The sequence below is a fragment of the Lissotriton vulgaris genome, chromosome 6, assembly GCF_964263255.1.
Source record: "Lissotriton vulgaris chromosome 6, aLisVul1.2, whole genome shotgun sequence".
In the NCBI taxonomy this organism is placed as follows: domain Eukaryota; kingdom Metazoa; phylum Chordata; class Amphibia; order Caudata; family Salamandridae; genus Lissotriton; species Lissotriton vulgaris.
The window spans coordinates 1164479868-1164506143 of record NC_141694.1 but is presented as its reverse complement, the minus strand read 5'-3'; the positions used below and the strand labels follow the sequence as shown (position 1 = coordinate 1164506143).

At 42.3% G+C, this 26276-nt stretch overlaps 1 protein-coding gene across 3 annotated transcripts in view; it reads left to right on the top strand.

Moving 5' to 3' along the window:
- Window positions 1-26276, top strand: part of LOC147708574 (interleukin-20 receptor subunit alpha-like) — a 176895-nt gene that overhangs the window by 27319 nt on the left and 123300 nt on the right. For all 3 annotated transcript variants that reach the window (XR_015296647.1, XM_086927249.1, XM_086927248.1), the window contains exon 2: window positions 15560-15695. Coding sequence is in view for 2 of the 3 variants with exons in the window: in XM_086927249.1 (XP_086783375.1) it covers window positions 15560-15695 (136 nt within the window). In the remaining variant the exon portion in view is untranslated. The remainder of the gene's footprint in view (window positions 1-15559; window positions 15696-26276) is intronic.

Below are 26276 nucleotides of genomic sequence, written 5' to 3'. Positions count from 1 at the left end.
ACAAATCAGTATCAGTATAGCGGCAATCACAGTTACAGACCCAGCGAGGTCGCGCTACAAATTAATAAATAATTAATCGACAGTGCAGCGCGAGTAAATCAATAGAGCGACAGTGCAGCGCTGTAATTAAATAAATAGTTGCGTGCAGCACTAGGCGATCAGAGAGCTGCAGAGATGCAGGGCAGGAGATCAAAACGATACCAGCGTGTTAGGAAACAGGAGCGTGGAGGAGCAACCGGACTGAAGGAGGGTCCAGGCGGTCACAGCGAGCTCAGGAGCGAGTACAGGAATTAATCGTGGGTGGGAGGGGCAGCAGCTGGGAGGCGGTGGCGGGAGGAGGGGCGGACCAGGGGAAAACAACAACACAAAATGGAGGGTCAAAGGCGAGCACAGCCAGGGGCAGTAAATGCACAGCGTGTAATGAGAAAGAGCCTAAAGCGCACAAATCAGTATCAGTATAGCGGCAATCACAGTTACAGACTCAGCGAGGTCGCGCTACAAATTAATAAATAATTAATCGACAGTGCAGCGCGAGTAAATCAATAGAGCGACAGTGCAGCGCTGTAATTAAATAAATAGTTGCGTGCAGCGCTAGGCGATCAGAGAGCTGCAGAGATGCAGGGCAGGAGATCAAAACGATACCAGCGTTTTAGGAAACAGGAGCGTGGAGGAGCAACCGGGCTGAAGGAGGGTCCAGATATTTACATATGCCTACATCTCAGAAATATTAGTCACAGCTCCACAAGTGAGTATGAGAGCAATAAGGAAACATTTCAACACACCATGAATCTTTCTTATAGTTCTTTATCATTCAACCAATGTCTTTAAAGTGACATGGACTATGGCATAACATCTCGAGTTATCTTTTCTTTAAAAAAACATTTATTGAATCAAGTGCACATATCTTCCCATTATCCTTAACTCCATGCCAGTCAAGATGCTTTAGGTGAAAGAGCCATACACCCCTGTTCTGTGGGAAAGACAATGTTTTGCTTGCACTTAACTAGTCCAAGTCTACATCTGGTGGCCAAGATATACATTTTCTGCACAGATAACAGTCTCTCGGTGAACAAAGAAGAAAACCAATTGACCAAAATGATGGTTTATAGACCCAACAACACCAAAAGAAAAGTAAATCTTACTAGAAAACTCCCCTATGAAAAAGTTAAATCTTTTGCAAAACTGGTGATAACCCTGGAGATACCATTAGAAAACAGTTATAAGAAATGGGGCCCAAAGCTAGGGTAGATTAGTCAATACCTTTTTAGACTTCATTGCTTAGGGCAATAGAACACAGGCCCTGGCCCACAACTGTGGGTGCCTGTTCCAGTTCTACACCTCTCTGAACCAAGTGGTGTGTCTCTGACTATGTTCTCAAGGCCCACTAAGCTAACCCATGGTGATCCCTTCTCCTCATCTGTGCACCACATCTGTGAAGTACCTAACTTTACCTTGCTCGCAGATGTTTCCCAGTAGGCAGACAGTGTCACCATCGCCAACAAAGTGATGTGGCCCATTCCACCCCTTGAGTCTGACTTTGGTTCCTAACCCAGGGAAAACTCTGTCCATAAGGAGAACAACCAGGAGGGGCCACTGACAGCTGTCAGTGTCAAGAGTCAGGACCCAGACCAACCAGGGGTCTCTACCCTCTGCAGTTTCTCAAAGTGGTGGGCAGTAGTCCCAGGAGCCTTGTACCCTTTTTACACTTCACCTTCCACCAGCTATGGGGTGGTGTCCTGAGACTGGTCCCTCAGCCCAGGGTCTGTACCCTGAGGCTGAACAGGAGATAGGGGTAGACTCTCCCTCACCCTGTTCCTCCCTTTGGTATCCTGTACCTTTCGCTGGGAGAAGTACCTCAAAAAAATGGAAGTGTTAGGTGGCTTTCAGCAGTCGCCACTCCCAGTTATCCTGGCACCTGGGGTAACACATATCCCAGAATGCAGTCTATGGGCATCTAGGGACTAACTACGACCCTCCTCTGGGTCACCTCCCACCCTTTGGCCCTGGTGTCCCTAGAATATGGTGGGAAGGAGTCCTGTCCATGGGCTGGAGTTAGCGTACACACCTGGGCAGTGTACTGTTCCGGAGAAACTAGTCTTTCCACATCATGGTGTGGCTAGTCCCTGTGTCTCTTAGAGCAGTGACTGTGACCCCATTCACTCCCCCCCTGGTGGAAGTGATGAATCCCACCCTCAGGGAGCACTAACTTACCCTCTGAGTCCACCTCCCAACTAAGAATGATCATGGTATTGTCTATGACCTGTTCCAGGAGACTACCTTCCCCTAAAGCCACATTGGCCACCCCTGTAGTGGTACCATCAGTAGATAGTTTCTTTGGAAAGACATGGTCCCTCTGCTTGTGTCCTAAATGGAAACACTCAAAGCAGCAGGGTTGGAAATGCAGAGGTCTAAACTTATACCCCTTTCTGCCTTTGAAGTAGGTACACTTTAAAGGAAAGTTCTTTGTAGTGCACAAGACCCTGCCTTTCCCTGACCTGGCTCCAGACACACTACAGGGGGTGGTGGCAGCTTACTGTGACAACTCCTCACACCACTCTAGCTCAGGAAGGCCCTTCAGCCTGGTGATAGCCCATCAGGATATGCAAGGAACACCTCACTTCCCTGTGTGTGAATGTCTATAGTAAATGCACAGGAGCCCAACTGTCAGCCAACCCAGACGTGTATTCTACAGACAGGCAGAGGCAAAGAATGGACATGCAAGAAAATGCCCGCATTGTAAAAGTAGCAATTTCAAACATGCAACTTAAAAACCAGCTACACCAAAAGATTTATTTTTAAATTGCGAGTTCATAGACACTAAACTCCAAATCTCTATCTACTACCAATGGGAAATTACACTCAAAAGATTTTTCAAGGCAATCCCCAAGTTGCCTTATAAGAGAGATAGTCTTTGCAATAGTGAAAAACGTAATTAGCAGTATTTCAATACTAGGGCATGTACACGCCCTACCTTTTAAATACACTGCACTGTGTCCATGGGGCTGCATTGGTCCTACCTTAGCGGTAACTTACATTTAGTAAAAGGGAAGGTTTGGGCCTGACAAGTGGGTACACTTGCTGGGAAGAAATGGCAGTTTAAAACTGTACTCACAGACACTGCTGTGGCAGGTCTGAGAAAATGTTTGCAGGGTTACTCATAAGGGTGGCACAATCAGTGCTGGATGTACACTAGTAGCATTTGATTCACAGGTCCTGGGCACACCTGGTGCACTTTAGTAGAGACTTACTAGTAAATCAGATGTGCCAATAATGGATAAAACCAATCACCAATATAATTTAGAGAGCATATGCACTTTAGCACTGGTTGGCAGTGGTAAAGTGCCTAGAGTCTGAAGGCCAACAAAAAGAGGTCAGAAAAAATAGCAGTAATAAGGCAAAAAGTTTGGAGATAACCGCACAAAAAGTTCCAAGTCCAGCACAGTACATACAACACTGCATTAGATAGGGTGGGGTTGCTGGAGTATAGAAAATTCTCAAAAATGTACAGACTTAATATGTCCAGATTCACACTAAACTTTAAAACAAAAAGGGGTCTTGTCCTTACGGGACCGAGGAGGACAACATAATATTAATCACAACAGAATAACTCGGTCTCGATTTTATTGAAGCTGCTCTTTATTTGAAGCAGACTGTGCACCCTAGTAAATTAATTCTTGGGTGCTGATGTATTTATCATCGAGTATTTTTTGGTCATATCACTTTGAACAGTTATATCATTCAGAATTGTCCAAGTTTGACACATTACAATACATTTGTGATTCAAAAACCATTATACTCAAATACTACAACCAAAACAATATATATACATGACAAATTGATTATAAATAATTGAAAACATTTAAAACACACATTACAATAGTACCCCAGTACTTTTTTCCTAACAGTCCTGGATCGATTATTCAATATAGTATGGGACTGATCTCACAAGGGATAGTTTTTTCATTAAATATAACTTTATTGAATGTGTACACCACTCGGGTGTACACACATGAACTTGTGGCCCTTTGTGGATGATATTAAAGTGTATGAAACAGCCGACGCGTTTCCAAACCAGCTAAAAATTTCCCGGGTTTTTCAACAGGGCTTGACTGGGTACCTGTTAAAGGATAAGAGGGGACAGTTGAGTATTTTGACCTTCACCTATAGTCAGGTAAGCTTTGTCTATAAGGTACAAGTGATTACCTCTGTCTTCCTTGAGTATTTAGTTCCTTTTCTCAATGCTCTTCGCGTTTTCATGAAACACCTTTCATTTGTTAAATTGAAGACAAACCGGTTGTCTCGAGTTAATGGAGCAACAATGTCTCATTACTCGCTATGATGGTTTGAGGTTTGATTAAACAGAATACGGCCAAACAGGACTTACTTATTCATGGGAGTCTTCAGGGACGCTTAGGCTGGTCCCGCATCAATGTCCCAAGTATCTTTCCCACAGTTTGAGCAACAATGGCGTAATCTATCAAGGGATTGAGACAAGCGTTTTAGCCAGGTGTGTTTACATATATCCTATTTTAAATGAGCATTCGTGAACCCCAAACTTACTTTATTTGTAGTTTCTAAGCCATTTTCACACTAAAGCCCCATAAATCAACGTGGATAGTAAATTGCATTATGGTGCCAAAATTGAATGCTTGAAAACCTACTCGCACCAAATTGGCACTGCTCGCAGTTGTCTTCGGAGAGGACACCTATAATATAAGTGCATACGCTGACTAGAATGCTCTCTTCTCGTTCAAGAAGATTATTCATTATTCCATTTGAAACTCGCTGTATGAACTCAGCCAGAAACAACATGGGCATATTTAATTGTGCAGAAGAAAAACATCTATTGGGTCAGAGTAGGCTAAATTCAGAAACCCAAAGAACTCTTTCTAGATCATGGCTAAAATTGAAAAAGAAATTTTATGAGAGAGACCGTAAGCAATAATGGTAAGGAATTTTTAATAATAATATATAAACCCCACAGCCACCCAGAATTCACCATGAAAGAAAACCAAAAACAACTGACCACAAGAAGAGGAGAGGTTACACAAATAAGTGCCTTGATGGCCTTAGATAGCTGCATTCCAGACGGGTTGCAATGAAGCTGCTGAGGGAGTGAGTTTGACTTCTGAATAGCAGGGGCACAGTGGTCCCTCTTGTGATTCGTGCAACTCAATATACAGCATTTCTATTTTAAAGTGACTCTGGTGTCATTACTACAATTTGGCGATGATCGCCATCAGCAATCGCCACGTCCCAAGAGGCGGCACAGAGAAGGAATGAAGTAATGAAGAAGATACAACCATCAAAATCTATTATCAAAACTGGTACGGGAGCCAAAACCTACAAAGAAATTCATGACTAAATACTACATACAGGTGGGAGAAATGAAGCACCAGTAAACGACTCAATTAATTGGTACAAAATATTGCTGCTCTAACATTAATGCTGGGCAAGCGCGAGTAACTTAAGAGTCACGGACCATTTTAACAACCAGCATAACCAACAATATCAATCTGACTGACTCGCTCCGCCATAGAACCGTATGGCATGAGCTTTCCATGTTTAGAGTGGACTGTGGAAACAATTGACAGGCACAACATGTGCATCACTGTGCACGCACTCTGGAGAGAAATAAATCAAGAAAGGACTCAGATCAAGCACTGAATAGCCTTACGGGTAGGAGCCCAGAATGGGTTCTATCAGAACTGTTCTCCAAATCACTGCAATCATAGACAAGGACCCATTTTAGCATACAAAACAAGTGACATGCGTGCACCACGTTCTCTGGATCCACATTATATATAGTAGGCAAAGAAGATCATTGCATCTGGGGAGAACACAGTTGTATACCTATAAATTAAGAACACATGCCTATTTTTCACAAGCACCAAGAATTTACCAGCCACACTATTGGTGTACTATTTAAAAATTTAAAAAGGGCGCATCTCATCCATTCAAATGTCCTTTGAATTGGAGCTAAAACCCTCGAAGACCAATCTATCATGGAAGGTCCTCAAGTCGTAACTAAACCACCCAATTTCTTATCCCAGCCTGGTCTGCCTGTAACAGAATGAGAAAACTGGATAGATGCACTGGAAAACTATCTGCTAGCAATGGATTTTTTTCCAGAATAAAAAAACACATAATGAGTAAATACATTTGGAAAGGAAGGACAACATACAGTCATGTTTTTACCAACTGCAGTAGATCTTTAAGGCCACCCAATAATAGACATTTATAAAGAGGCAAGACAAAGATCAGAAACGAGATTTGCAAAATTAGTGATCGTGGCAATAACAAAACACAATCACAAAGGTTGGATGAGACAGAGGAGGAGTTTATAGCACGATTGAGAGAGTTTGCAATAAAGAGCTACTTCGGTAAAATTACAGAAGAATTGTAAAAGACCACCTAATTGTGCGATGTTTCAATACAAAAATGCAAAAGAGACTTTGGCCAGGAAGGAACCGATCGCTAAAAAAAGCTATTGAAATAGCAAAGATCATTGAGGAATCATTTGCATGTATGAAGGAGATGGAACATAAAGACAATAAACAAGACAGAGAACTTCCAGTGACTGTAGATATGAACAATGATGTTAATTGGACTCGTAAAATGAATAGGAAATAGTTACTACGATGGGGAGTGGTGCATTTGACAAAAAAAGGTAGCGGCAGTGAAACTGTGCAACAGATATGGAAATAACTACTACTCTTCAGATTTTAAGAATTATTTTGCATTTGACAAGGGGTATGGAAAATATGGTATAATGGGCACATTGCCAAAATTTGCAGAAGTAGATGCAAAAGAAGAGCAGCATATTAGAAGATGGGAACAGATTAGGGAAAAGATATTGAGTATGCTGGAAATAGATGGGAATCCGGATTCGGGAAGGAAGAAAAGACCCAAGCCAACAATCACAGTTAATGGGGATCTGCGGGAGCAAACATAGAAAATATGGGATCTAGAACCGAAGAATATTAATCCTGCAGGATTTCAGGGAAATTCAATTGATGTTTTGGGATTAATGAAATCTCTTATAGTGTTTACCGACAGGACGATAAAAGGGTAAGTCTATGTAGTGAAAACAGGGCCTCCAATATTAAGAAGATTGGACCAATAGGACCTAAACATTGCCCTTGACCTTAGAGGGAGAAATCAAGCAATGCTGTTGAAGCCACAGAGAATACAGATATTACAAGTGTCTTGGAATAGGTCAAGGATGGTAAGAGCAGATTGGGAGTGTTGAAGGGATATGCCCATAAGATTGTTTTGACTGAAGTAGCTGTACTGGTGAGGCATAAACCAACATGGATACCAGTGTTGTTCAGGCAAGAATTTAAAGGGTTGCTTGAGGAGATGGTTCGAAAGGATCTGATAGAACCTGTGGAGTCAGCCCAGTTGTTATCAACAGTGGTCATTACTGAAGACCGATGGGAGGTTGTGTTTTTGTGTCAACCTTTGTTCTTTGAATCAAAATGTAGTGGCTTATAGTTATCAGTTTTCAAACATTAAAGAGATGGTGTTGATCTTGAAGAATACAAAGTCATTTTCAAAATTTGATTTCAGAAGTATGTACCATTATTTAAGGTTACAACCCGAGCCAAAGGCACTATCTGAATTTATAACAAGAGGGGGCGTTCAATTCAACTATCTTCCTTTTGGTTTAATTGGTGCAGACAGTGTATTTGAATGCATAATAGGGGATGTTATTAAAGGTCAGAATAATATTGTATTCTTTCAGGAAGCAAAATCTGGTATTTGGGAATACTGTGGAAGAACAGAATATAATTTTGAAGCAGGTGGTGTGCCATTTGACTAAAGGTAGTTTGACATTGAAACAAGACAATTCTAATTTTATGCACAAGTGGTGGAATATCTGGGATATGCGATCCTGAGAGTAAGCAAAATCTGGTATTTGGGAATACTGTGGAAGAACAGAATATAATTTTGAAGCAGGTGGTGTGCCATTTGATTAAAGGTAGTTTGACATTGAAACAAGACAATTCTACTTTTCTGCACAAGTGGTGGAATATCTGGGATATGCGATCCTGAGAGTAAGATAAAAAGAGATTTTATTAAGGCTGTAAGGGAAGCACGTAGGGCCATGAAATAAGAGTGAACTGAGATATTATATGGGTCCTATATAATTTTATGCAAAAAAGATTTCCACAGAAGACCGAACCGATTCTGTAATTGCTGGGATATAGTAAATCATTTGTGTGGTCTCATGAGGAAGAAGAGTTTTTTTAAATAGTTGCAAAGGACAAAGCGAATACCGAACTTTTGATGCAATTTGATGTTAAAAGAAAACTTGTGGGACTGTGGATGCAAGCTCAGTCTTCATAATAGTAGTGGTATTGGCCCAGATGAATGGGAGTGTAGAGAGAATGTGGCCTTTGCTATTTCCTCATTGACAGATGCTGAGAGGATTATCTGTCATTGAGAAGGGGACACTGGTAGCTGCATGGGCCATGGAGTAGTTTTGAATCTACATTTGGTGGATAAGTGTAACAATTAGGACTTACCACAAGCCATTGTTGAAAGTGTTGTTTCCAGGGTGCATGATTAACGTGTCAACTAGAATAGAAAGACTGGTTTTGAGACTACAAGATTTCAAGTATAACTTAGAAGATATACCTGGACGGTGTAATACATTGGCAGACTAATTATCTTGCTTACTGTTGCCTGCACATGTAGAAAGTGAAACTATAACGTTGATGAAGTGATTGCCAGCGTGAATGATAAACTAGGAGTGTGTAAATGGGCAATAACACAAGAGTAATTGATGGGTGCTTTTTAAGAAGGCAAGATTTTAGATGGGGGTAAACGATTGCTTTTGAAGGCAAGTGTGAGAGAGAGTTGTGTGAGTTGATGTGAGACTTTATTAGAAAGTCTTGGATGAGTTGTCCCTTTGTAGGAAATGGAAGGTTAATGGTAGTTATGGTTGTGGTAGAGTGCACACCAAATGGATGGGATTAGAAGTTTGTGAGTGCAACACCATCTACAATGAGCAACGTACTCAGCAAAGTTTTTGCTAGAGAAGGTGTGCCAACATATTCAGTTGCAGACAATGATACACAGTAAACTTAGAAGGAAATGAGAAACGTTCTGCTTCAAACTAGAGTGAAGCTATGCAGGGCCTCGGGTAGCAACATAAGGGCAAATAGCATTGTGGAGAGGGCAAATAGGTTGGTTAAGGAAGTGTTTGAAATTGCAATTTAGAGCAAGCTGGACATGGAGAAGGTACGAATGAATGTTATAGGGGTGCATAATATGTGTGTGAACAGTGAAACTAGTCACACATCATTCATGATGATGAGAGGAAAAGAAGGGCAAATTGGCTGGTTCCAGGGGGATTAATCAAGAAGGTGAAAATAAATTCAAGATTCCAGGGAGCTTAAAGAATGTAAAAAGGAAAATTGGCTGAGGAGTGTTAGGTTAAAGTGAAACCTGAATGGTTGGGAACTGGTCTCTTGAAGTTCAGAGGACTTTACTAGATGCCAAGCATGAAGGGAAATTATGTGGAATTGACTAATGGACAGCAGTAGAACGGTAGAACAGAGAAACAGTGAGGATGAAAGATGTAGTGGACAAATGGTTATGAGTGATTTTGAGTACTTGGTTGGTTCACAAAAGATAGGTACTCCTGTTGGAACTGGCAATGTGAATGAATCACAAAGGAAGTTAAGCGGTGAGGGAAATGGAAGACCATTGTGAGTGAATCCCCAAAGAACTCAGAGGACGCCAGGTAGACTAATGGGGTTTGTGGGATGACTTGTGCTAGCCCACTCTTCATGCCCACTTGTGTGGCATGGTTTCCCTCAACCATGCCACACAAATGCAGCTTTATCTGTAGTTATTAATTATATAATGTTTACTACTTGTAAGTTGTGATGGGCCACTTTTTTACCAGGGTTCCTTGTGTGTGATGTTTGTATGAGTGTTGGGTTGGGTTGTGCGTTGTTTGGATCGTGTACTGTTATATGTATAAGTGGTCATGTGTTTTTCTTCAAATTAAATTGTAGAAAATAGGGAGATGTGTAGAAGAGAGTATCTGTGTGCGTAGCTGGCAGTGAAAGGCTGAGACGCCTGCTTCCAGGTGTGTTGCTATGGAGCTGTTAAGGCAGTCAGTTGGACTCCTGGTTGCAGGGACACAGCGTTCTCTCTTGTGACCTTTACAACTCAATAAACCTGCATTTCTACCTTGGACTGAATCAGGTGTTGTTACTACAAATACGTTCAACTGCGCAGAAAGAAACCTCTAATTTGTCAGTCTAGGCTGAATTCAGAAATCCAGAAAACCTTTTACAGATAAAGGCTAAAATTAAAAAAATACATTATGAGAAGAAGTGCGACCAACAGGAGAAAGAACATTTTTAAGTATAAAACATAAAGCCAACAGCCACTCAGAATTCACCCTGGAAGGAAACCAAAACCAATTGACCAAACAAGAGGGGGGGGCAGTTACACAAATAAACGCACTGACTAATATTGAAGCAAGGGATAATGCTCTTAAGGCTATGATGACTATCAAATGGTTTCCCGCACCAACTTCCCAGTTTATACATGCAACTATGCAGTGCCTAGCATGTCACTGATGTTTACATACCTCAACCTTGTTGTAGATTGTGGACATAAAAGCATCTCACTTTGAAATTACACCAAAAATCCAGTACTGTTTTGTGACAAAATAGTGTAACCAATAAATAATCTGCCAGAAACATAATGTCCTAAATACGTATTACAGTTCAATATTCTGTATTTAGTTAGAACACCCTGTCACCCTCAGGACACTGAACACACATTTGGCTTAGCATAGACAAAAGTTACCAATTTGTTATCACCCACAGTTAAACTCATTAAACCTGTTGTGCACACAATCTTATTCTTCACCTGGAGTGAAAGCTGAAACAACCTGTGATAAGCGTGTGCTTAAGTGACAAGAAAGAAGGGGGTCGGCCCTTGAAGAACTAATGAAGGTGGGCCCCCGAAAGTGGGGTGTATGCGAGCACAGATGTCTGGACAGGCTCAAGAGTAACAATGACAACTTTATGTGGAGATGGTGTCCATGAGGAATCTCATTGCCTTGACTGCCTTCCGTGTCGGTTCTTAGAGAGGAGCTTGACCAGACCTGAATATCCCTCTCTCCAACATAAGTCAATGGTTTATCTCGGAGTCCGTCAGCAGTAACACCACCCTCGAGCTTTTGACCAAATCCTTGGGGCCGGCACTTATTGTTTTTCAAAATAAGATCTGTATTAAGGCGAAAGGTGTAGAGTCCTTCTCAGGAAAGCTACCATATTCGGCATATAAAGGAAGTTGTAGCAGATCGCGTACCATAAACAAATAACCAATGAAAAGTAAAGGTTCAGAGTCCATTTTCAATGCAATGAATGATGAATGGTGGAGTATTTCTAAATTAGTAGCCATTTTAAGTTCTTCCTAAAATCATCAAAAGAAGGATTCGTGTGACACTTCTGTGATTGAGTTCCATATTTTGTGAGCACTCCCGGAGAAGGATTGTGAGCAGTTTTTCCGTTTCATGGTTCAAAAAGTAAAGATTCAGCACTGCGGATAGGTCAGCAAAATCTAGAAAAAGCGAAAAATGCTCCCGGCTTCATCGGGAACCAGTTGAGAGAGAATATTCCATATATATATAAAAGAGTAATACAGGAGTACTTCTTTGAGTGCTTTGAAATGCATTTGTGAGTATGCTTCTTTGCCTGTTAAAAGCAACTCACTGTTTTTCAGAAGCTCTGGCTCAGACGTATAACTGAAGTGCTTCATATATCAATCCACCCTTCTAAGGTAAAACACTACACACAAATTTTCCCTCATACCACTTTGGGTTCTCTTGGTTCTGCCGAGTCATCTCTTCTCTAATTCTTCTTCATCCTTAACGTTTCTGGTCATCGTTCCCATGATAACCCAAGAGTGACTAGCTCACAAATTCCATAAACATGAGGTAAAACTGAGCACGCTCATGAATTAGCTGAACACAATTGTGCCTTATAGTTTGAAGAAGAGAAACACGTCACATGCTTACAATGGCTCCAAAACAATAGTAAGTTGCTTTTCCTTTCAAATGAAAGCAGAACACATCTTCGATGAATTGGTGAAGGCTAAATATGACCAGGCTTGAGTGTACATTGCCCAGTTGGTACTATCAAGGCCAAACTGGCCATTTTGTCATGCTGGCATTTTCCCAGGTGTCTGCAGCGTGGGAGATATTTCTCAGAGCAGTATGGGCTGCTATGACCCAACCATGAAGCCCCAATTGCCTCTCTGTTCTAGACAAAAGGCCCATTCTCCAGTTCCAGTTCCACTGGTTTCCTTCTAACCCATCTTTCTGGCTTTATCACTTTTTGCTTCATCCCCCAGCCATGGCCAGTGCAGGTAAGAAAGGGGGGGCCGGGTGGGACGTTGGGGCTGGGTGGGGGGAGTATGGGGGTTTTGACAGACGACGAGAGAAAATTAAATAAATATTTCATTTTCCCTTGTCGTCGTCTGTCGAAAATTCCCCCCACCTTGCCTTTCCGCTCTTACCTGCACAGCCTCAGCTGTCATCACCTCTGCAATAGAAATTCATACCTGCTTAAAATAGCTGCACAAGTCCTCTGGCCCACACAGGCTTACAAAAACACCCAAGGAAAAAATCGCTCAACTATGAAAAACCTTGCCCAGGCAGTGGGAACAATAGACAACCATTGGCAAAGTCAATACGTGTTGCCTTTGGGACCTATTAGCTTTGCCAATGGCTTTTTTGCTGCTATACGCATGTGCACGCGTGCGTGTGCCTACAGAATGACGCAGGTGTTTTAACTTTTTACATATCAATCCAGGCAAAGCATTTTTTCAAGCGGGTGGGGAAGCAACAGTGGGGCGTGGAAAACCCAAGCAACACGCACAGTCTTCACATACTGTGGCTTTCAAAGTTGCCACCGCTATCTGGGAAGCACAGTGCTGAAGTCCAAACCAATCATCAAACACGTGATAGTCACTTATATTCTTAAATAAACAAACAAGTAGATCTTACAGCATGTTCACTTTAGTGCGGTTCTTTCTATCTGGAATTCCATGAGAGACTGAGAAGTGATATTGGAAGTTCTTAAATAAGCGAGGGCCTTATCCACAAACTCCCAGGCTGCAACTCCAAAATGCCATTATGCTTTTTACAGAAGCAATTTTACGAGTCAGTAAACCCATTTCTACTCGCAAAAGGGGTTTTGTGACCCTCTCCCAACTGCAATTCGAATGTGAGGGCCCACCCCGACCTATTTGCGATTCGGATAGCAATGTATCAATGTTTTTTCACTGCAATTATTGTCAAAAACCATTTATCAGATGCAAACACCTACAGAGGGGGTGGTATCTGATTTGCTAGAGGGAATTTGTACCCGTGGCACAGCTTCTCCTTTGGAAATAGTTACAGCGATCTCAGAGGAGCAGACAGACCCTGTACCCATTAGAAGCACACGAGGCTTTCCCTGTACCTGGGCCTGGCATAAATACTAATTATCACTTTTTCGGTGGGACTGACATTTACTTTTGGGATTCATTCATTAGTCATCAATATTACACTTTAGGAGAATCGGTGATGACAAGAAGGATCTTGTTGGTCTGACTGCAAAACACCTTGCAATTTAAAGTTTATTTTAAAGATCAGCCTGGAAAGTGCAGCCTGGAAAGTGCCAAGAAATGTGGGAAAAATCAATTTCGTGCTTGTTTGTTTCCCTATTGGATTTAATGTGTCTTTCGTTTTGATTTGAGCTTTGGTTCTTAGAAAGATAACAATGCATCTAGGCTGGTAGGGAGCACCAGAAAAGTGATGTATCCTAGGCAACCAAGTCTCTGGTCTACCCACTAGACAAACCACAACTGGCATATTCTCCATCCCTCTGCTGGTCTAGCTTTAATCTGGCAATATCACTATCATTTTACTCCCTAAATCAATATATTAGTTTACTAGAATCCTAAAAGTAAATGTCTTTGAATAACGCAAAACTGATATAGTTCATCATTTCCCTGTGTTACAGTTTCAAGACAATTTCCCATAGGTACATGAATTGTTGCATACTCTGCCACCCCTATTTAGTAGAATGCCGCAGACTGTTGACCTGAACGGACAAAAAGATTCAAAAGCAACGACATGGGTGGTCGATCAATTATGTGATGGTACATGCAAATAACCTGGAGATGTTGCTTAACCTGCACATACATTCACAGAAATATTGTATTTTGAGCGCAGTGGGTACGCTTTATTACACTAACAACATTGGGACCGATTCACAAAAGCATTTGAGTAAGAGGAGTAGTATTTCAGGAGTACTCTTTTACATACTCTTAATTGCCTTTGTGAATCAGCGCTGAACCTTCCAACTCCCTGTTTGTATAAGTGCACACAGTCTTATGAAAATTGACCACAATACCTCAGATTCCTTATTGGTAAAAGTGCACAGAGGGCATCGTCCCTTCTATTTGTGCTAACTTTGTATGACAATTCCATGAATGTTCCCATTCTCGATGTTTCGGGGCCAATTCACAAAGGCAGGTAAAAGTACATAGAAGTGAAACACAGGAGAAACACTTTACAGAATGCCTTTGTGAATAAGCATCAAAATATGCAGAGGCAGGATTGCACATTTCATTTCTTGGCCCACACAATTTACTTTGATAAATGTGTTGTCGTCTGAAAAGGAGGAATCGTGTAAACAGATTTACTATAACATAATTTTGATTAGACAATTTTATTATATATATATATATATATATATATATATATATATATATATATATATATATATATATATATATATATATATATATATATATATATATTATTTTTCAAAATTTTAGTCGCACACACTAGTCCTTCTCATTCCAAAAGATTTATTTCAAAACAGAGCCAGTCTGTCAACCGAAGCGTTTCGGCTTGACGGCGTTTGTCACGGTAGGGATACACTACTATCATCATCCATTTTAAAGCATTTCCTGTTAAAAACAACCCCATTGCATTATGGGAGTTGTAGTGATTTTAAACATCATATCCCAAACGGACAGTAAAACACATTTAGTTATGTTCATAACATTCTTATGACATCACAAAAAGCACGAGATTAATTGTTTAGTACATCAATCTACTAATAGACATGTGTCGTTGGCTTAATGGTGCAGTTAGATATTTGACTGACTTCTGCTGTTCGATTAGTATCAAAGTTCATGCAGATGGAAAGGAGACGTTTTCATGTTCCTCAATACATGTTTCGAACTTAGTTTTTTGCCTCATATATCAATACTTGCTTTCATTTGATCAGTATTGGATTAGTATCCTTGTCATTATGTCATATACATAGTGTATCTGAATTTCAGGTCAGAGAGAGTCTTTTTTTCTTATTTTCAATTTTATTCGGATTGCTTCAGTTTCTGCTTCATATGTGAATGTACACTTCTTCGTCGTTGTTAAGACCTTTAAGACCACTAAATAAGAATTACATGGCTGATTGTTTTGATTGTTTTCCCATTGTTGATTGGCTCTTATTTTGGTATATTTCAGAAAATAACCAGCAGGAATGCTCTTTGCCCAAACCACGTAATGTCCACTTCATATCTAGAAACATGGCAGCGGTCGTGCATTGGTTTCCCCCATTAGGACTTGGCGATGGAGCTCTTTACTCTGTGCAGTACAAGATGTAAGTTTTCTTTGCTTTATCAAGGTTTTGTGGTAATACTTAAACACTGGTCCAGAGTTGTGGTTGCCAATAACATCGGTTGGCCATCTCCAAATCCAGAGCTGCTTCAAAAACCATATTGATGCTAACATGTATGTATGCATTTTTCTAGTTTCATAAACCAACACTGCCTATCTCAAGCCTTCTCGATTATTTAACATGTTATTCAAATTAATTCTACAACCTTTATGTGACCAATTCAGACATAGTGGAATGCATTCTGGTTCCAACAATAATCCAAAAATTGTCACATAGACTTTGGACCAATTCCAAAGTGTATTATGTGTTGAAGTCAGACTTTTATGCCTAAATCTGATTCACAAAGGCAAGATTGGGTATTTTTAAGTAGCAATGTGTCACACGTATGTAAATTTCACTGTGACCGAGATCATAATACTCATGGCATACCGGTATAGCTTGCCAAACTAAAATATGGAAAAATAATGACGAACTGGGATGCGGCCTAAGCAATTACTTGGGGCTGGGATTGATGCAAGCATTCCATCTATCACCCACTTGTACACTTTAGTGTGTCGTCTGAAGTGGAATGGGTATGTCCAAGAATGGGCTCTGTACGCACGGTATTATTGAAGCCAAGCTAAACCTAGCTGATCAGCCATGACTATGGTGAAAAGGGTCCTGGGTTCCTTGTGTTCCAGTTTATGGATGACCTGGCCTGGTGGTTCAGTCTGAACTGTTCCATTGGACCAGGGTCAAGACTGGTTTGACTATGGTGGGGTCCAAACTTAAGTGGCATGGTTTGCAAAATAATTAAGTACAGGGATGTGGTGCAAGTAATTACCAGTGGCTGAGATTAATTCAAGCATTCTACCCATCACTTTTTGGTACTCTTTTTATGCCTAGTATTTGTATTCTTTGGTATGCTGTATCAACTGATGTTTCTTGGCCAGTTGTTTGCCTGTGTCAGCCTCGTTCCCAGATATTATGAATTATTTCATGGGCCACTTTCATGTCATTTTGATCTTGGGAAGTTTTATAATCTGAGCTGACCAGTGGGAAAGGAATCAGTGTCTTCATTTTGAACCATCTATACGCAAGCGGTGTGATGCACGTGTTATTGAAGTAATTCTTGCTAACTCACTGGCCATGACTACTCTACAAATCGTTCCAAACATTCATGATCTGCTCAGAACATATATATGATACAACCTACCGAAGGCAACTGCTCTAAAATGGCAACATTAACTTCACAGAAAATCTTCAAAATTGGACAAGCTGTCTATTCCCAAAAGTAACAAATGTCAACTTCCGAAATCCAGCACATGTCCAAAGCAGGAAGGTCAACTTTTAAACCAATCAGCAGTGTGTCTCTTTCCAGGGTGGTCACTCGCAACAAACCTTCTCCTAACACTGATGTTTCAATCTCCACTTCTTTAGCAAAAACACAAAATGAAAATAAGCCCAGGATAGGACTTGATTTAAATCTTGGAGGATGGGTTACTCCGTCACAGCAGTGACGAGTATCCCGTCCGCCGAAATATAAATCCCATCATATACTTTGTGATTTATATTTTGGCGGATGGAATAAACGTCACTATTGCGACGGAGTAACCCGTGTGCCAAAATCTAAATCAGGCCCAAAGTTTCTTAATATCATATATGCCTCTCATTAGCACAAAAAGTACTTCACTTGTTAGAAATGTACATGTTAAGCCAATTGTTAAAACACACTAGATCCAAACAACTGTAGGCGCTCCACATTCCTACGTTAATAGCCATTTGGCGGGTGCTCAAGAGTTGTGTCACATTCACATGCCTGTGTTGCTGCTCTAACGTTGTGCTACAATCACTTGCTTGTATAGAGTCCTGGTAGCAACCCTGTTCCCTTTTTTAAATACCTGTTCCCTTTTTTAAATATGTGTATTGCCGGTATTTCAGGGGTTGCAGTAATTAATGAGCACAATTTAAAGGGACCATCTGATATCTATGTTCCCAGGTGTGATTTCAGTGGAACTTACTCACCCCAGGAGTATCCCTGTGTCTAGGGGGCTGAGATGACTGGCCCCATCCAAACTAGGGGCAATTGTTTCTATCTATTTATGGGATTCTGCCACATTCTTCCTACTAAAGCAGCGACCCAATCTTTGTTGGCCACGGGATGCAGTACGGCACACAAGGTCAGCGGGCACATACGTGCAACACTGACCTATCTTGAGATCCTTCCTTGACTATATTGGGGTACTATTACTTTAAATAAACGATCAAGAAGAAAGCACCTGAATTAGTCTCTAAATTACCGCTTTAATTAAAAGTCAAAAAACAATATTGCTCCAGCCAGTATGGAGTTTTCCACCAATTTCACATTCTCATAGTGTGGTGAACAATATTAAAAAATAATGGTGTTCAATCTTCATGTTACTGAAATTAACAAAATTCCACAACCATTTGAGTGCAAAATGTTGGATTATTTTTCCTTGCAGGTGAAAATGTTTCACAGGTGATATTTTCCCCTTGAAACAGCCTAATGACGGTTTTTCTGTGACTTTTGAATGTAGGGTGTGACCACACTTTCAATTTTCAAGCAAAATGCCGGCAAATCAATTTTGAGAAATTTCACATTGTTTTTATGGAATGACAGCAAAATAGATTTGCGCCTCTGCACACCTTTAGTCAAAAGTTTATTGTGGATCTAATAATATTGTACACCGTCTTCATCCAGTTGCATTCCCAGATCATCTAAAATGGATGTAATCACCATTGCACAGGTCTTAAACCTGTCTTCATTTTATGCAAGATGCCTTTGCATATGATAAAGGGTGTTGTTGACCTGGTGTAGTCTGCTCCAACAGTGTTGGAGAATAGAAATCGTAAACTAGGCAGAAGTTTGGCAATTCCGTCCAATCTGCCAAAGGCAGTATGACAGTGCCGGAAGGGCTGTTGTATCAGATCAATGTGCGGGATGTTTCTTTGGCTATTTGCAGGCCTAATCTATGGTCTGATGGGCCAGTTGTTCATAATGAGTTCCTTGATATTACCACAAACGTTGCCTGCATCAAGTCCAAATGCATGAAGTCTCCAAAGCCTTGCAAAGCACCTATAAAGTGTCCATAAAAGTTCCAATCTACTGACCTTTTGCAAATGTAGGACACTTTTTTAGCTATATGATTTACTAATGGAGCCACTTTTATTTTGGTGTCCAGTTCTATTTGCTATGCCAGTCCAATCCTGACCTTTTTATATAGTCCATTAGGAATCTGCAGTTATGACCGACTGCTGCAATTGTAAAGGTCTTAGCTAGAAGGTGTTCGAGTGAGACTAGAAGCTAAATCTATTCAGATCATCAAACTGGAAAGTACCGACAAATGATCTAGTCTGCCTGTCTGTAGGATCACACACCATCCATGACACATACATCCAAAACATTTCAAAAGAGATTGTCAGGTGTACCTGACTTTAGAGTAGTCACTTAGGGGCCGAATACGAGTCTGGCAGTCTACGGACCGCCAGACTCATGAAGGCTCCTGATTGCCATATATTACGATTAGGGCAGTCGGACCACCATTGCCGTGGCACAGCCTCCAGGGAACTGCTGTCCCCTGTGGTGTTGCGGCGGTCAGGAGGCATCGGTATGCTTGGCCTACTGCAGTCGCACCGAGCATATTAGGAGTTTCATCTCTGCCATGGTTTCCAGGGCAGTTCCTCCTCCATGAAAACTCTGTCGGAGAGGAAACAAAGGGGGCCCTAAAGGGTTGTATGACGGTACAACACTAGTAAAAACATTGCCTGCCTTTAAAATGCATTTTTTACCCCGCATCTGTTTAGCACTCATATGATGTATACTTTTACCTTTTTCAACTTTCTCACATGCCATTACCACGCATTACTGAGGTAAGTTTAATTATATATATATATATATATATATATATATATATATATATATATATATATATATCCAAAGGTCAGGTAGCACGCATTCACAGAAAGCCTCAGGAAGCTCAAATCATTCGTTTCTTTTATTTCCAAACAACTTGCCAGCACTCACGTAGCTCAGGTAAAACATCCAAGTTCAAATGCCAGACGCGTTTCAGGACCCTCAGTCCTTTCTTCAGTGGCAGATTACAGCAATGAACATTTGCGCAGCAGACGACAGTTTTTAATCACAGGCACCTGCCTGAGAGGGCGTGGTGCTCCCACAGCATTCTGGGGTTTGGAGTCCGTCTGTGTTTTGCCCCAGTGGGCGCGTTTCAATGCATTGCAAAATTAATTTAATTTGAAGCCTCAGTGGGTTGATGCTGATCCTGGCGCAGTGAATGCCTTGCTTTCTAGAAGTTCAGCACGAAAGTGTGCAAGCTGCAGCCCTGTACTGTAACCAAACACCTCTTCCTCCCCTCGATTTCAGCTCTCATATAGAGTCAAATCAGGTCTGCTACACCAGCAGTGGGCTTTCCATTCCGGCCGTGCAAGGCCGTGTATAAATCCAAAGGTCAGGTAGCACGCATTCACAGAAAGCCTCAGGAAGCTCAAATCATTCGTTTCTTTTATTTCCAAACAACTTGCCAGCACTCACGTAGCTCAGGTAAAACATCCAAGTTCAAATGCCAGACGCGTTTCAGGACCCTCAGTCCTTTCTTCAGTGGCAGATTACAGCAATGAACATTTGCGCAGCAGACGACAGTTTTTAATCACAGGCACCTGCCTGAGAGGGCGTGGTGCTCCCACAGCATTCTGGGGTTTGGAGTCCGTCTGTGTTTTGCCCCAGTGGGCGCGTTTCAATGCATTGCAAAATTAATTTAATTTGAAGCCTCAGTGGGTTGATGCTGATCCTGGCGCATTGAATGCCTTGCTTTCTAGAAGTTCAGCACGAAAGTGTGCAAGCTGCAGCCCTGTACTGTAACCAAACACCTCTTCCTCCCCTCGATTTCAGCTCTCATATAGAGTCAAATCAGGTCTGCTACACCAGCAGTGGGCTTTCCATTCCGGCCGTGCAAGGCCGTGTATAAATCCAAAGGTCAGGTAGCACGCATTCACAGAAAGCCTCAGGAAGCTCAAATCATTTGTTTCTTTTATTTCCAAACAACTTGCCAGCACTCACGTAGCTCAGGTAAAACATCCAAGTTCAAATGCCAGACGCGTTTCAGGACCCTCAGTCCTTTCTTCAGTGGCAGATTACAGCAATGAACATTTGCGCAGCAGACGACAGTTTTTAATCACAGGCACCTGCCTGAGAGGGCGTGGTGCTCCCACAGCATTCTGGGGTTTGGAGTCCGTCTGTGTTTTGCCCCAGTGGGCGCGTTTCAATGCATTGCAAAATTAATTTAATTTGAAGCCTCAGTGGGTTGATGCTGATCCTGGCGCAGTGAATGCCTTGCTTTCTAGAAGTTCAGCACGAAAGTGTGCAAGCTGCAGCCCTGTACTGTAACCAAACACCTCTTCCTCCCCTCGATTTCAGCTCTCATATAGAGTCAAATCAGGTCTGCTACACCAGCAGTGGGCTTTCCATTCCGGCCGTGCAAGGCCGTGTATAAATCCAAAGGTCAGGTAGCACGCATTCACAGAAAGCCTCAGGAAGCTCAAATCATTCGTTTCTTTTATTTCCAAACAACTTGCCAGCACTCACGTAGCTCAGGTAAAACATCCAAGTTCAAATGCCAGACGCGTTTCAGGACCCTCAGTCCTTTCTTCAGTGGCAGATTACAGCAATGAACATTTGCGCAGCAGACGACAGTTTTTAATCACAGGCACCTGCCTGAGAGGGCGTGGTGCTCCCACAGCATTCTGGGGTTTGGAGTCCGTCTGTGTTTTGCCCCAGTGGGCGCGTTTCAATGCATTGCAAAATTAATTTAATTTGAAGCCTCAGTGGGTTGATGCTGATCCTGGCGCAGTGAATGCCTTGCTTTCTAGAAGTTCAGCACGAAAGTGTGCAAGCTGCAGCCCTGTACTGTAACCAAACACCTCTTCCTCCCCTCGATTTCAGCTCTCATGTTTATTGCTGTAATCTGCCACTGAAGAAAGGACTGAGGGTCCTGAAACGCGTCTGGCATTTGAACTTGGATGTTTTACCTGAGCTACGTGAGTGCTGGCAAGTTGTTTGGAAATAAAAGAAACGAATGATTTGAGCTTCCTGAGGCTTTCTGTGAATGCGTGCTACCTGACCTTTGGATTTATACACGGCCTTGCACGGCCGGAATGGAAAGCCCACTGCTGGTGTAGCAGACCTGATTTGACTCTATTTGAGAGCTGAAATCGAGGGGAGGAAGAGGTGTTTGGTTACAGTACAGGGCTGCAGCCTGCACATTTTCGTGCTGAACTTCTAGAAAGCATGGCATTCACTGCGCCAGGACCAGCATCAACCCACTGAGGCTTCAAATTAATTAATTTTGCAATGCATTGAAACGCGCCCACTGGGGCAAAACACAGACGCACTCCAAACCCCAGAATGCTGTGGGAGCACCACGCCCTCTCAGGCAGGTGCCTGTGATCAAAAACTGTCGTCTGCTGCGCAAATGTTTATTGCTGTAATCTGCCACTGAAGAAAGGACTGAGGGTCCTGAAACGCGTCTGGCATTTGAACTTGGATGTTTTACCTGAGCTACGTGAGTGCTGGCAAGTTGTTTGGAAATAAAAGAAACAAATGATTTGAGCTTCCTGAGGCTTTCTGTGAATGCGTGCTACCTGACCTTTGGATTTATACACGGCCTTGCACGGCCGGAATGGAAAGCCCACTGCTGGTGTAGCAGACCTGATTTGACTCTATTTGAGAGCTGAAATCGAGGGGAGGAAGAGGTGTTTGGTTACAGTACAGGGCTGCAGCCTGCACATTTTCGTGCTGAACTTCTAGAAAGCATGGCATTCACTGCGCCAGGACCAGCATCAACCCACTGAGGCTTCAAATTAATTAATTTTGCAATGCATTGAAACGCGCCCACTGGGGCAAAACACAGACGCACTCCAAACCCCAGAATGCTGTGGGAGCACCACGCCCTCTCAGGCAGGTGCCTGTGATCAAAAACTGTCGTCTGCTGCGCAAATGTTTATTGCTGTAATCTGCCACTGAAGAAAGGACTGAGGGTCCTGAAACGCGTCTGGCATTTGAACTTGGATGTTTTACCTGAGCTACGTGAGTGCTGGCAAGTTGTTTGGAAATAAAAGAAACGAATGATTTGAGCTTCCTGAGGCTTTCTGTGAATGCGTGCTACCTGACCTTTGGATTTATACACGGCCTTGCACGGCCGGAATGGAAAGCCCACTGCTGGTGTAGCAGACCTGATTTGACTCTATTTGAGAGCTGAAATCGAGGGGAGGAAGAGGTGTTTGGTTACAGTACAGGGCTGCAGCCTGCACATTTTCGTGCTGAACTTCTAGAAAGCATGGCATTCACTGCGCCAGGACCAGCATCAACCCACTGAGGCTTCAAATTAATTAATTTTGCAATGCATTGAAACGCGCCCACTGGGGCAAAACACAGACGCACTCCAAACCCCAGAATGCTGTGGGAGCACCACGCCCTCTCAGGCAGGTGCCTGTGATCAAAAACTGTCGTCTGCTGCGCAAATGTTTATTGCTGTAATCTGCCACTGAAGAAAGGACTGAGGGTCCTGAAACGCGTCTGGCATTTGAACTTGGATGTTTTACCTGAGCTACGTGAGTGCTGGCAAGTTGTTTGGAAATAAAAGAAACGAATGATTTGAGCTTCCTGAGGCTTTCTGTGAATGCGTGCTACCTGACCTTTGGATATATATATATATATATATATATATATATATATATATCTTTCAGCAAAACCGTTTCAGTAAAGAAAGACGCCGCACACTACTCCAACAATCTGTCCCTGGTCACGGTACAAACTCGTTTGTACCGTGACCAGGGACAGATTGTTGTCCGAAACGCGTTGGTGGGGATCCTACAGAAAATAAACCCAAGCATTTAACTAATGGAGTAGTGTGCGGCGTGTTTCTTTACTGAAACGGTTTTGCTGAAAGGTATTCTGCGAGGGCGTCCTGAACCTCGCCGCCGGCACCAGCTACAGAAGCTCCTCTCACTTTTGGGACATTTGCTCGTAAAAAAAAAAATATATATATATATATATATATATATATATATATATATATATTACCTACTGGCGGTCGCCAGTAGGTAGTTATAGTTAGGATTTTTTTCAATGTTAAATCGCAAAATTCTATTTGGAATAACTTTGGCACCGGTTGACGAATCTGCCTGAAAATTTCCTGAAAATGGCCTCGTCGAGCTCCGGTTCTCCCTTGAAAGTTTGGGGGGGATACGTCAAGCGGGGGCCGAGATAAAAGGGGGGTCCCAAAACGCGTTTTCCCCATGTTAATTTCCATAGGGCGGTCGATTTCACTTTTAGCCCGAACGGCTAAATGGATTTCCACCAAACTTGGCAAAATTGTAGGGACTGGTAGCCCGATGTGCCTTTGCTATGTCTCAAGATATGTGCTCCAGTGGATTTTGAGTAATTTAGGTTCAAAAAAATATATATATCTATAGGCGCTCTCCGGTGCGCGCACCGGAGTGCGCTCCAGGCGCGACACGCGACTTGCGCGCAGAAAGCTGATTGGCTCTCAGTTGTCTGTAAACATTCTAAACAGTCCGGAGCGGCCGCCATCTTGTGTCTCGGTAGGATCGAGACACGAGAGGTGGGCAAAACAAAGAGGGAAATGACCATAAGGGGGCAGGGTAGACCCCCCCTTGACCCCCTAGGTTTGATGTGGGGGCTATAAAAGGGCCCCGCGGGGCATTTAAAATATTTTTTTTTTTCGTTTTGCGCGGGGGAAGCGCCCGGTACGCGCACCGGGGAGCGGCCCGGGGAGCGTAATATGAGGAAAAGAGATGACAGAGTTTTTAAAAAATGAAGTTTTTATTTAGAAATTGGAGGTAGTTCTAAAAAGAACTTTTTTTTTCTTCTTTTTGTTGTTTTATATTTTTTTTTGTTTTTTGAACTTTTTGAACATTTTTTGGCTTTTCAAAACAGTTTTATATTTTTTTTGTATTTTTTTAGGGGGAGAAACAAAAAAAGGGAATTGAAACTGGCTCAACTGGAGCAAAAAAATAAAAAACCCAAAAAATTACTTCTTTTTGGGGCACTTGTGATTATCACCTGCAAGGACGATGAGCTTAACGCTTTTTTCACCATAGGCGATAAGCTTGCCACATGCAGAACAAGTGATTTTAAAATCAGCAAATCTTGGCTGAATGCAAGGCATCATCTCGGATGTTTCTGGTCCCGATGAAGTCGGTTGGTTTGTTTGGGAGGTGGTCCTTGACGACTTGGGGAGGTTACTGGCCAGTTCCCTGAACTCAGCACGAGAGTAGTTGTTTGGGTGCTTTCTGGTCATATGACGAATCATGGTATAGTTACCAAATGAATATTTTTTGTTTGGGTTGCCCCGTGAAAGTTCATCATTGCAGATTAGGCAAGTTACCTTGGGTGCATTAACTTTTTTCTTGCCCTCTGGGATTGAAAAAAACTCCCATATAATGTGTGGCTTGGGTTTGTATGGAGTATTTTCTTCAGGCAGCCATCTTCTCCTCCCCTCCTCCTCTTCCTCTTCCTCCTCCTCCTGTTCTTGACCACCAATATAATCTTGAGGTGGTCCTCTTGGTGGTTGTGGTGGTGGTGGTGGGGCAGATGCACCAGCTGCTGCTGCTACTGAAGCCATTATTAATATCAAAAAGGTACAGAGATGTACAAACAGGTCTTCCTCAGTCAAAGGACAAAGTCAGAATAAGGAAAAAAGGTGGGGTCTTTCATCATTTGGAAAAAAAACTGTCCTGAACCAATGAGAAGTGTTATTTTCAGGTCACAAGACCAGGGGCTTCATCATTATGAAACTAAAACTGTTATGAACCAATGAAAAGTGTTATTTTCAGGTCACATGGCCCGACGCGCTTACGCTACGCGCCCCGGGGCGCGCCCGGGGGCGCTTCGGGTCGCGTAGCGTAAGCGCGTCGGATGTTTACGTTGCGCGATCGTATTCGCTCGAGTACTTCCGGGTGCGCTTACGCCGTGCGTATCACGCGGACGCGGCTACGCGATACGTCATGATCATGTTTTCGTTCGCGATATTGGCGCTTACGGGACGCTCCTCGGAGCGCGCCCGGGGGCGCTTTATAAAAGTACGCTTTTCGGGGCGCTCCCCGGGAAGCGCACCGGGAGCGCTCCAAAGCAAAAAATAAAAAATAAAAAAATGGGAAAAATTGTAGGGACTGGTAGCCCTATTCTTAAGTGGTTTTTACGAAAATTAACTTTGATAAAATATATATTGTGCTACATTGGGCTATATATATATGCCAAAATGCCAAAATGTAACCCAAATGTAGTCCAATGTAGCCCAATGTAGCCCAAAGATGGCCACCAGAGACCAAAAAATGTAAATGTAGCCCAAATTTCAACTAGATGTAGCCCAACTGTAGCCCAATGACAGAATGTACCAGAGTGTTCTAAAGAACAACTAGAGTGCTAACAGTCTTATTTATAAAGTGAGACTTATAGTTAGGAATTAGCATTAAAAAAAACCTATGAAATTCACTGAAAAAACCATAGGTTTCACACCAGTTATAGTT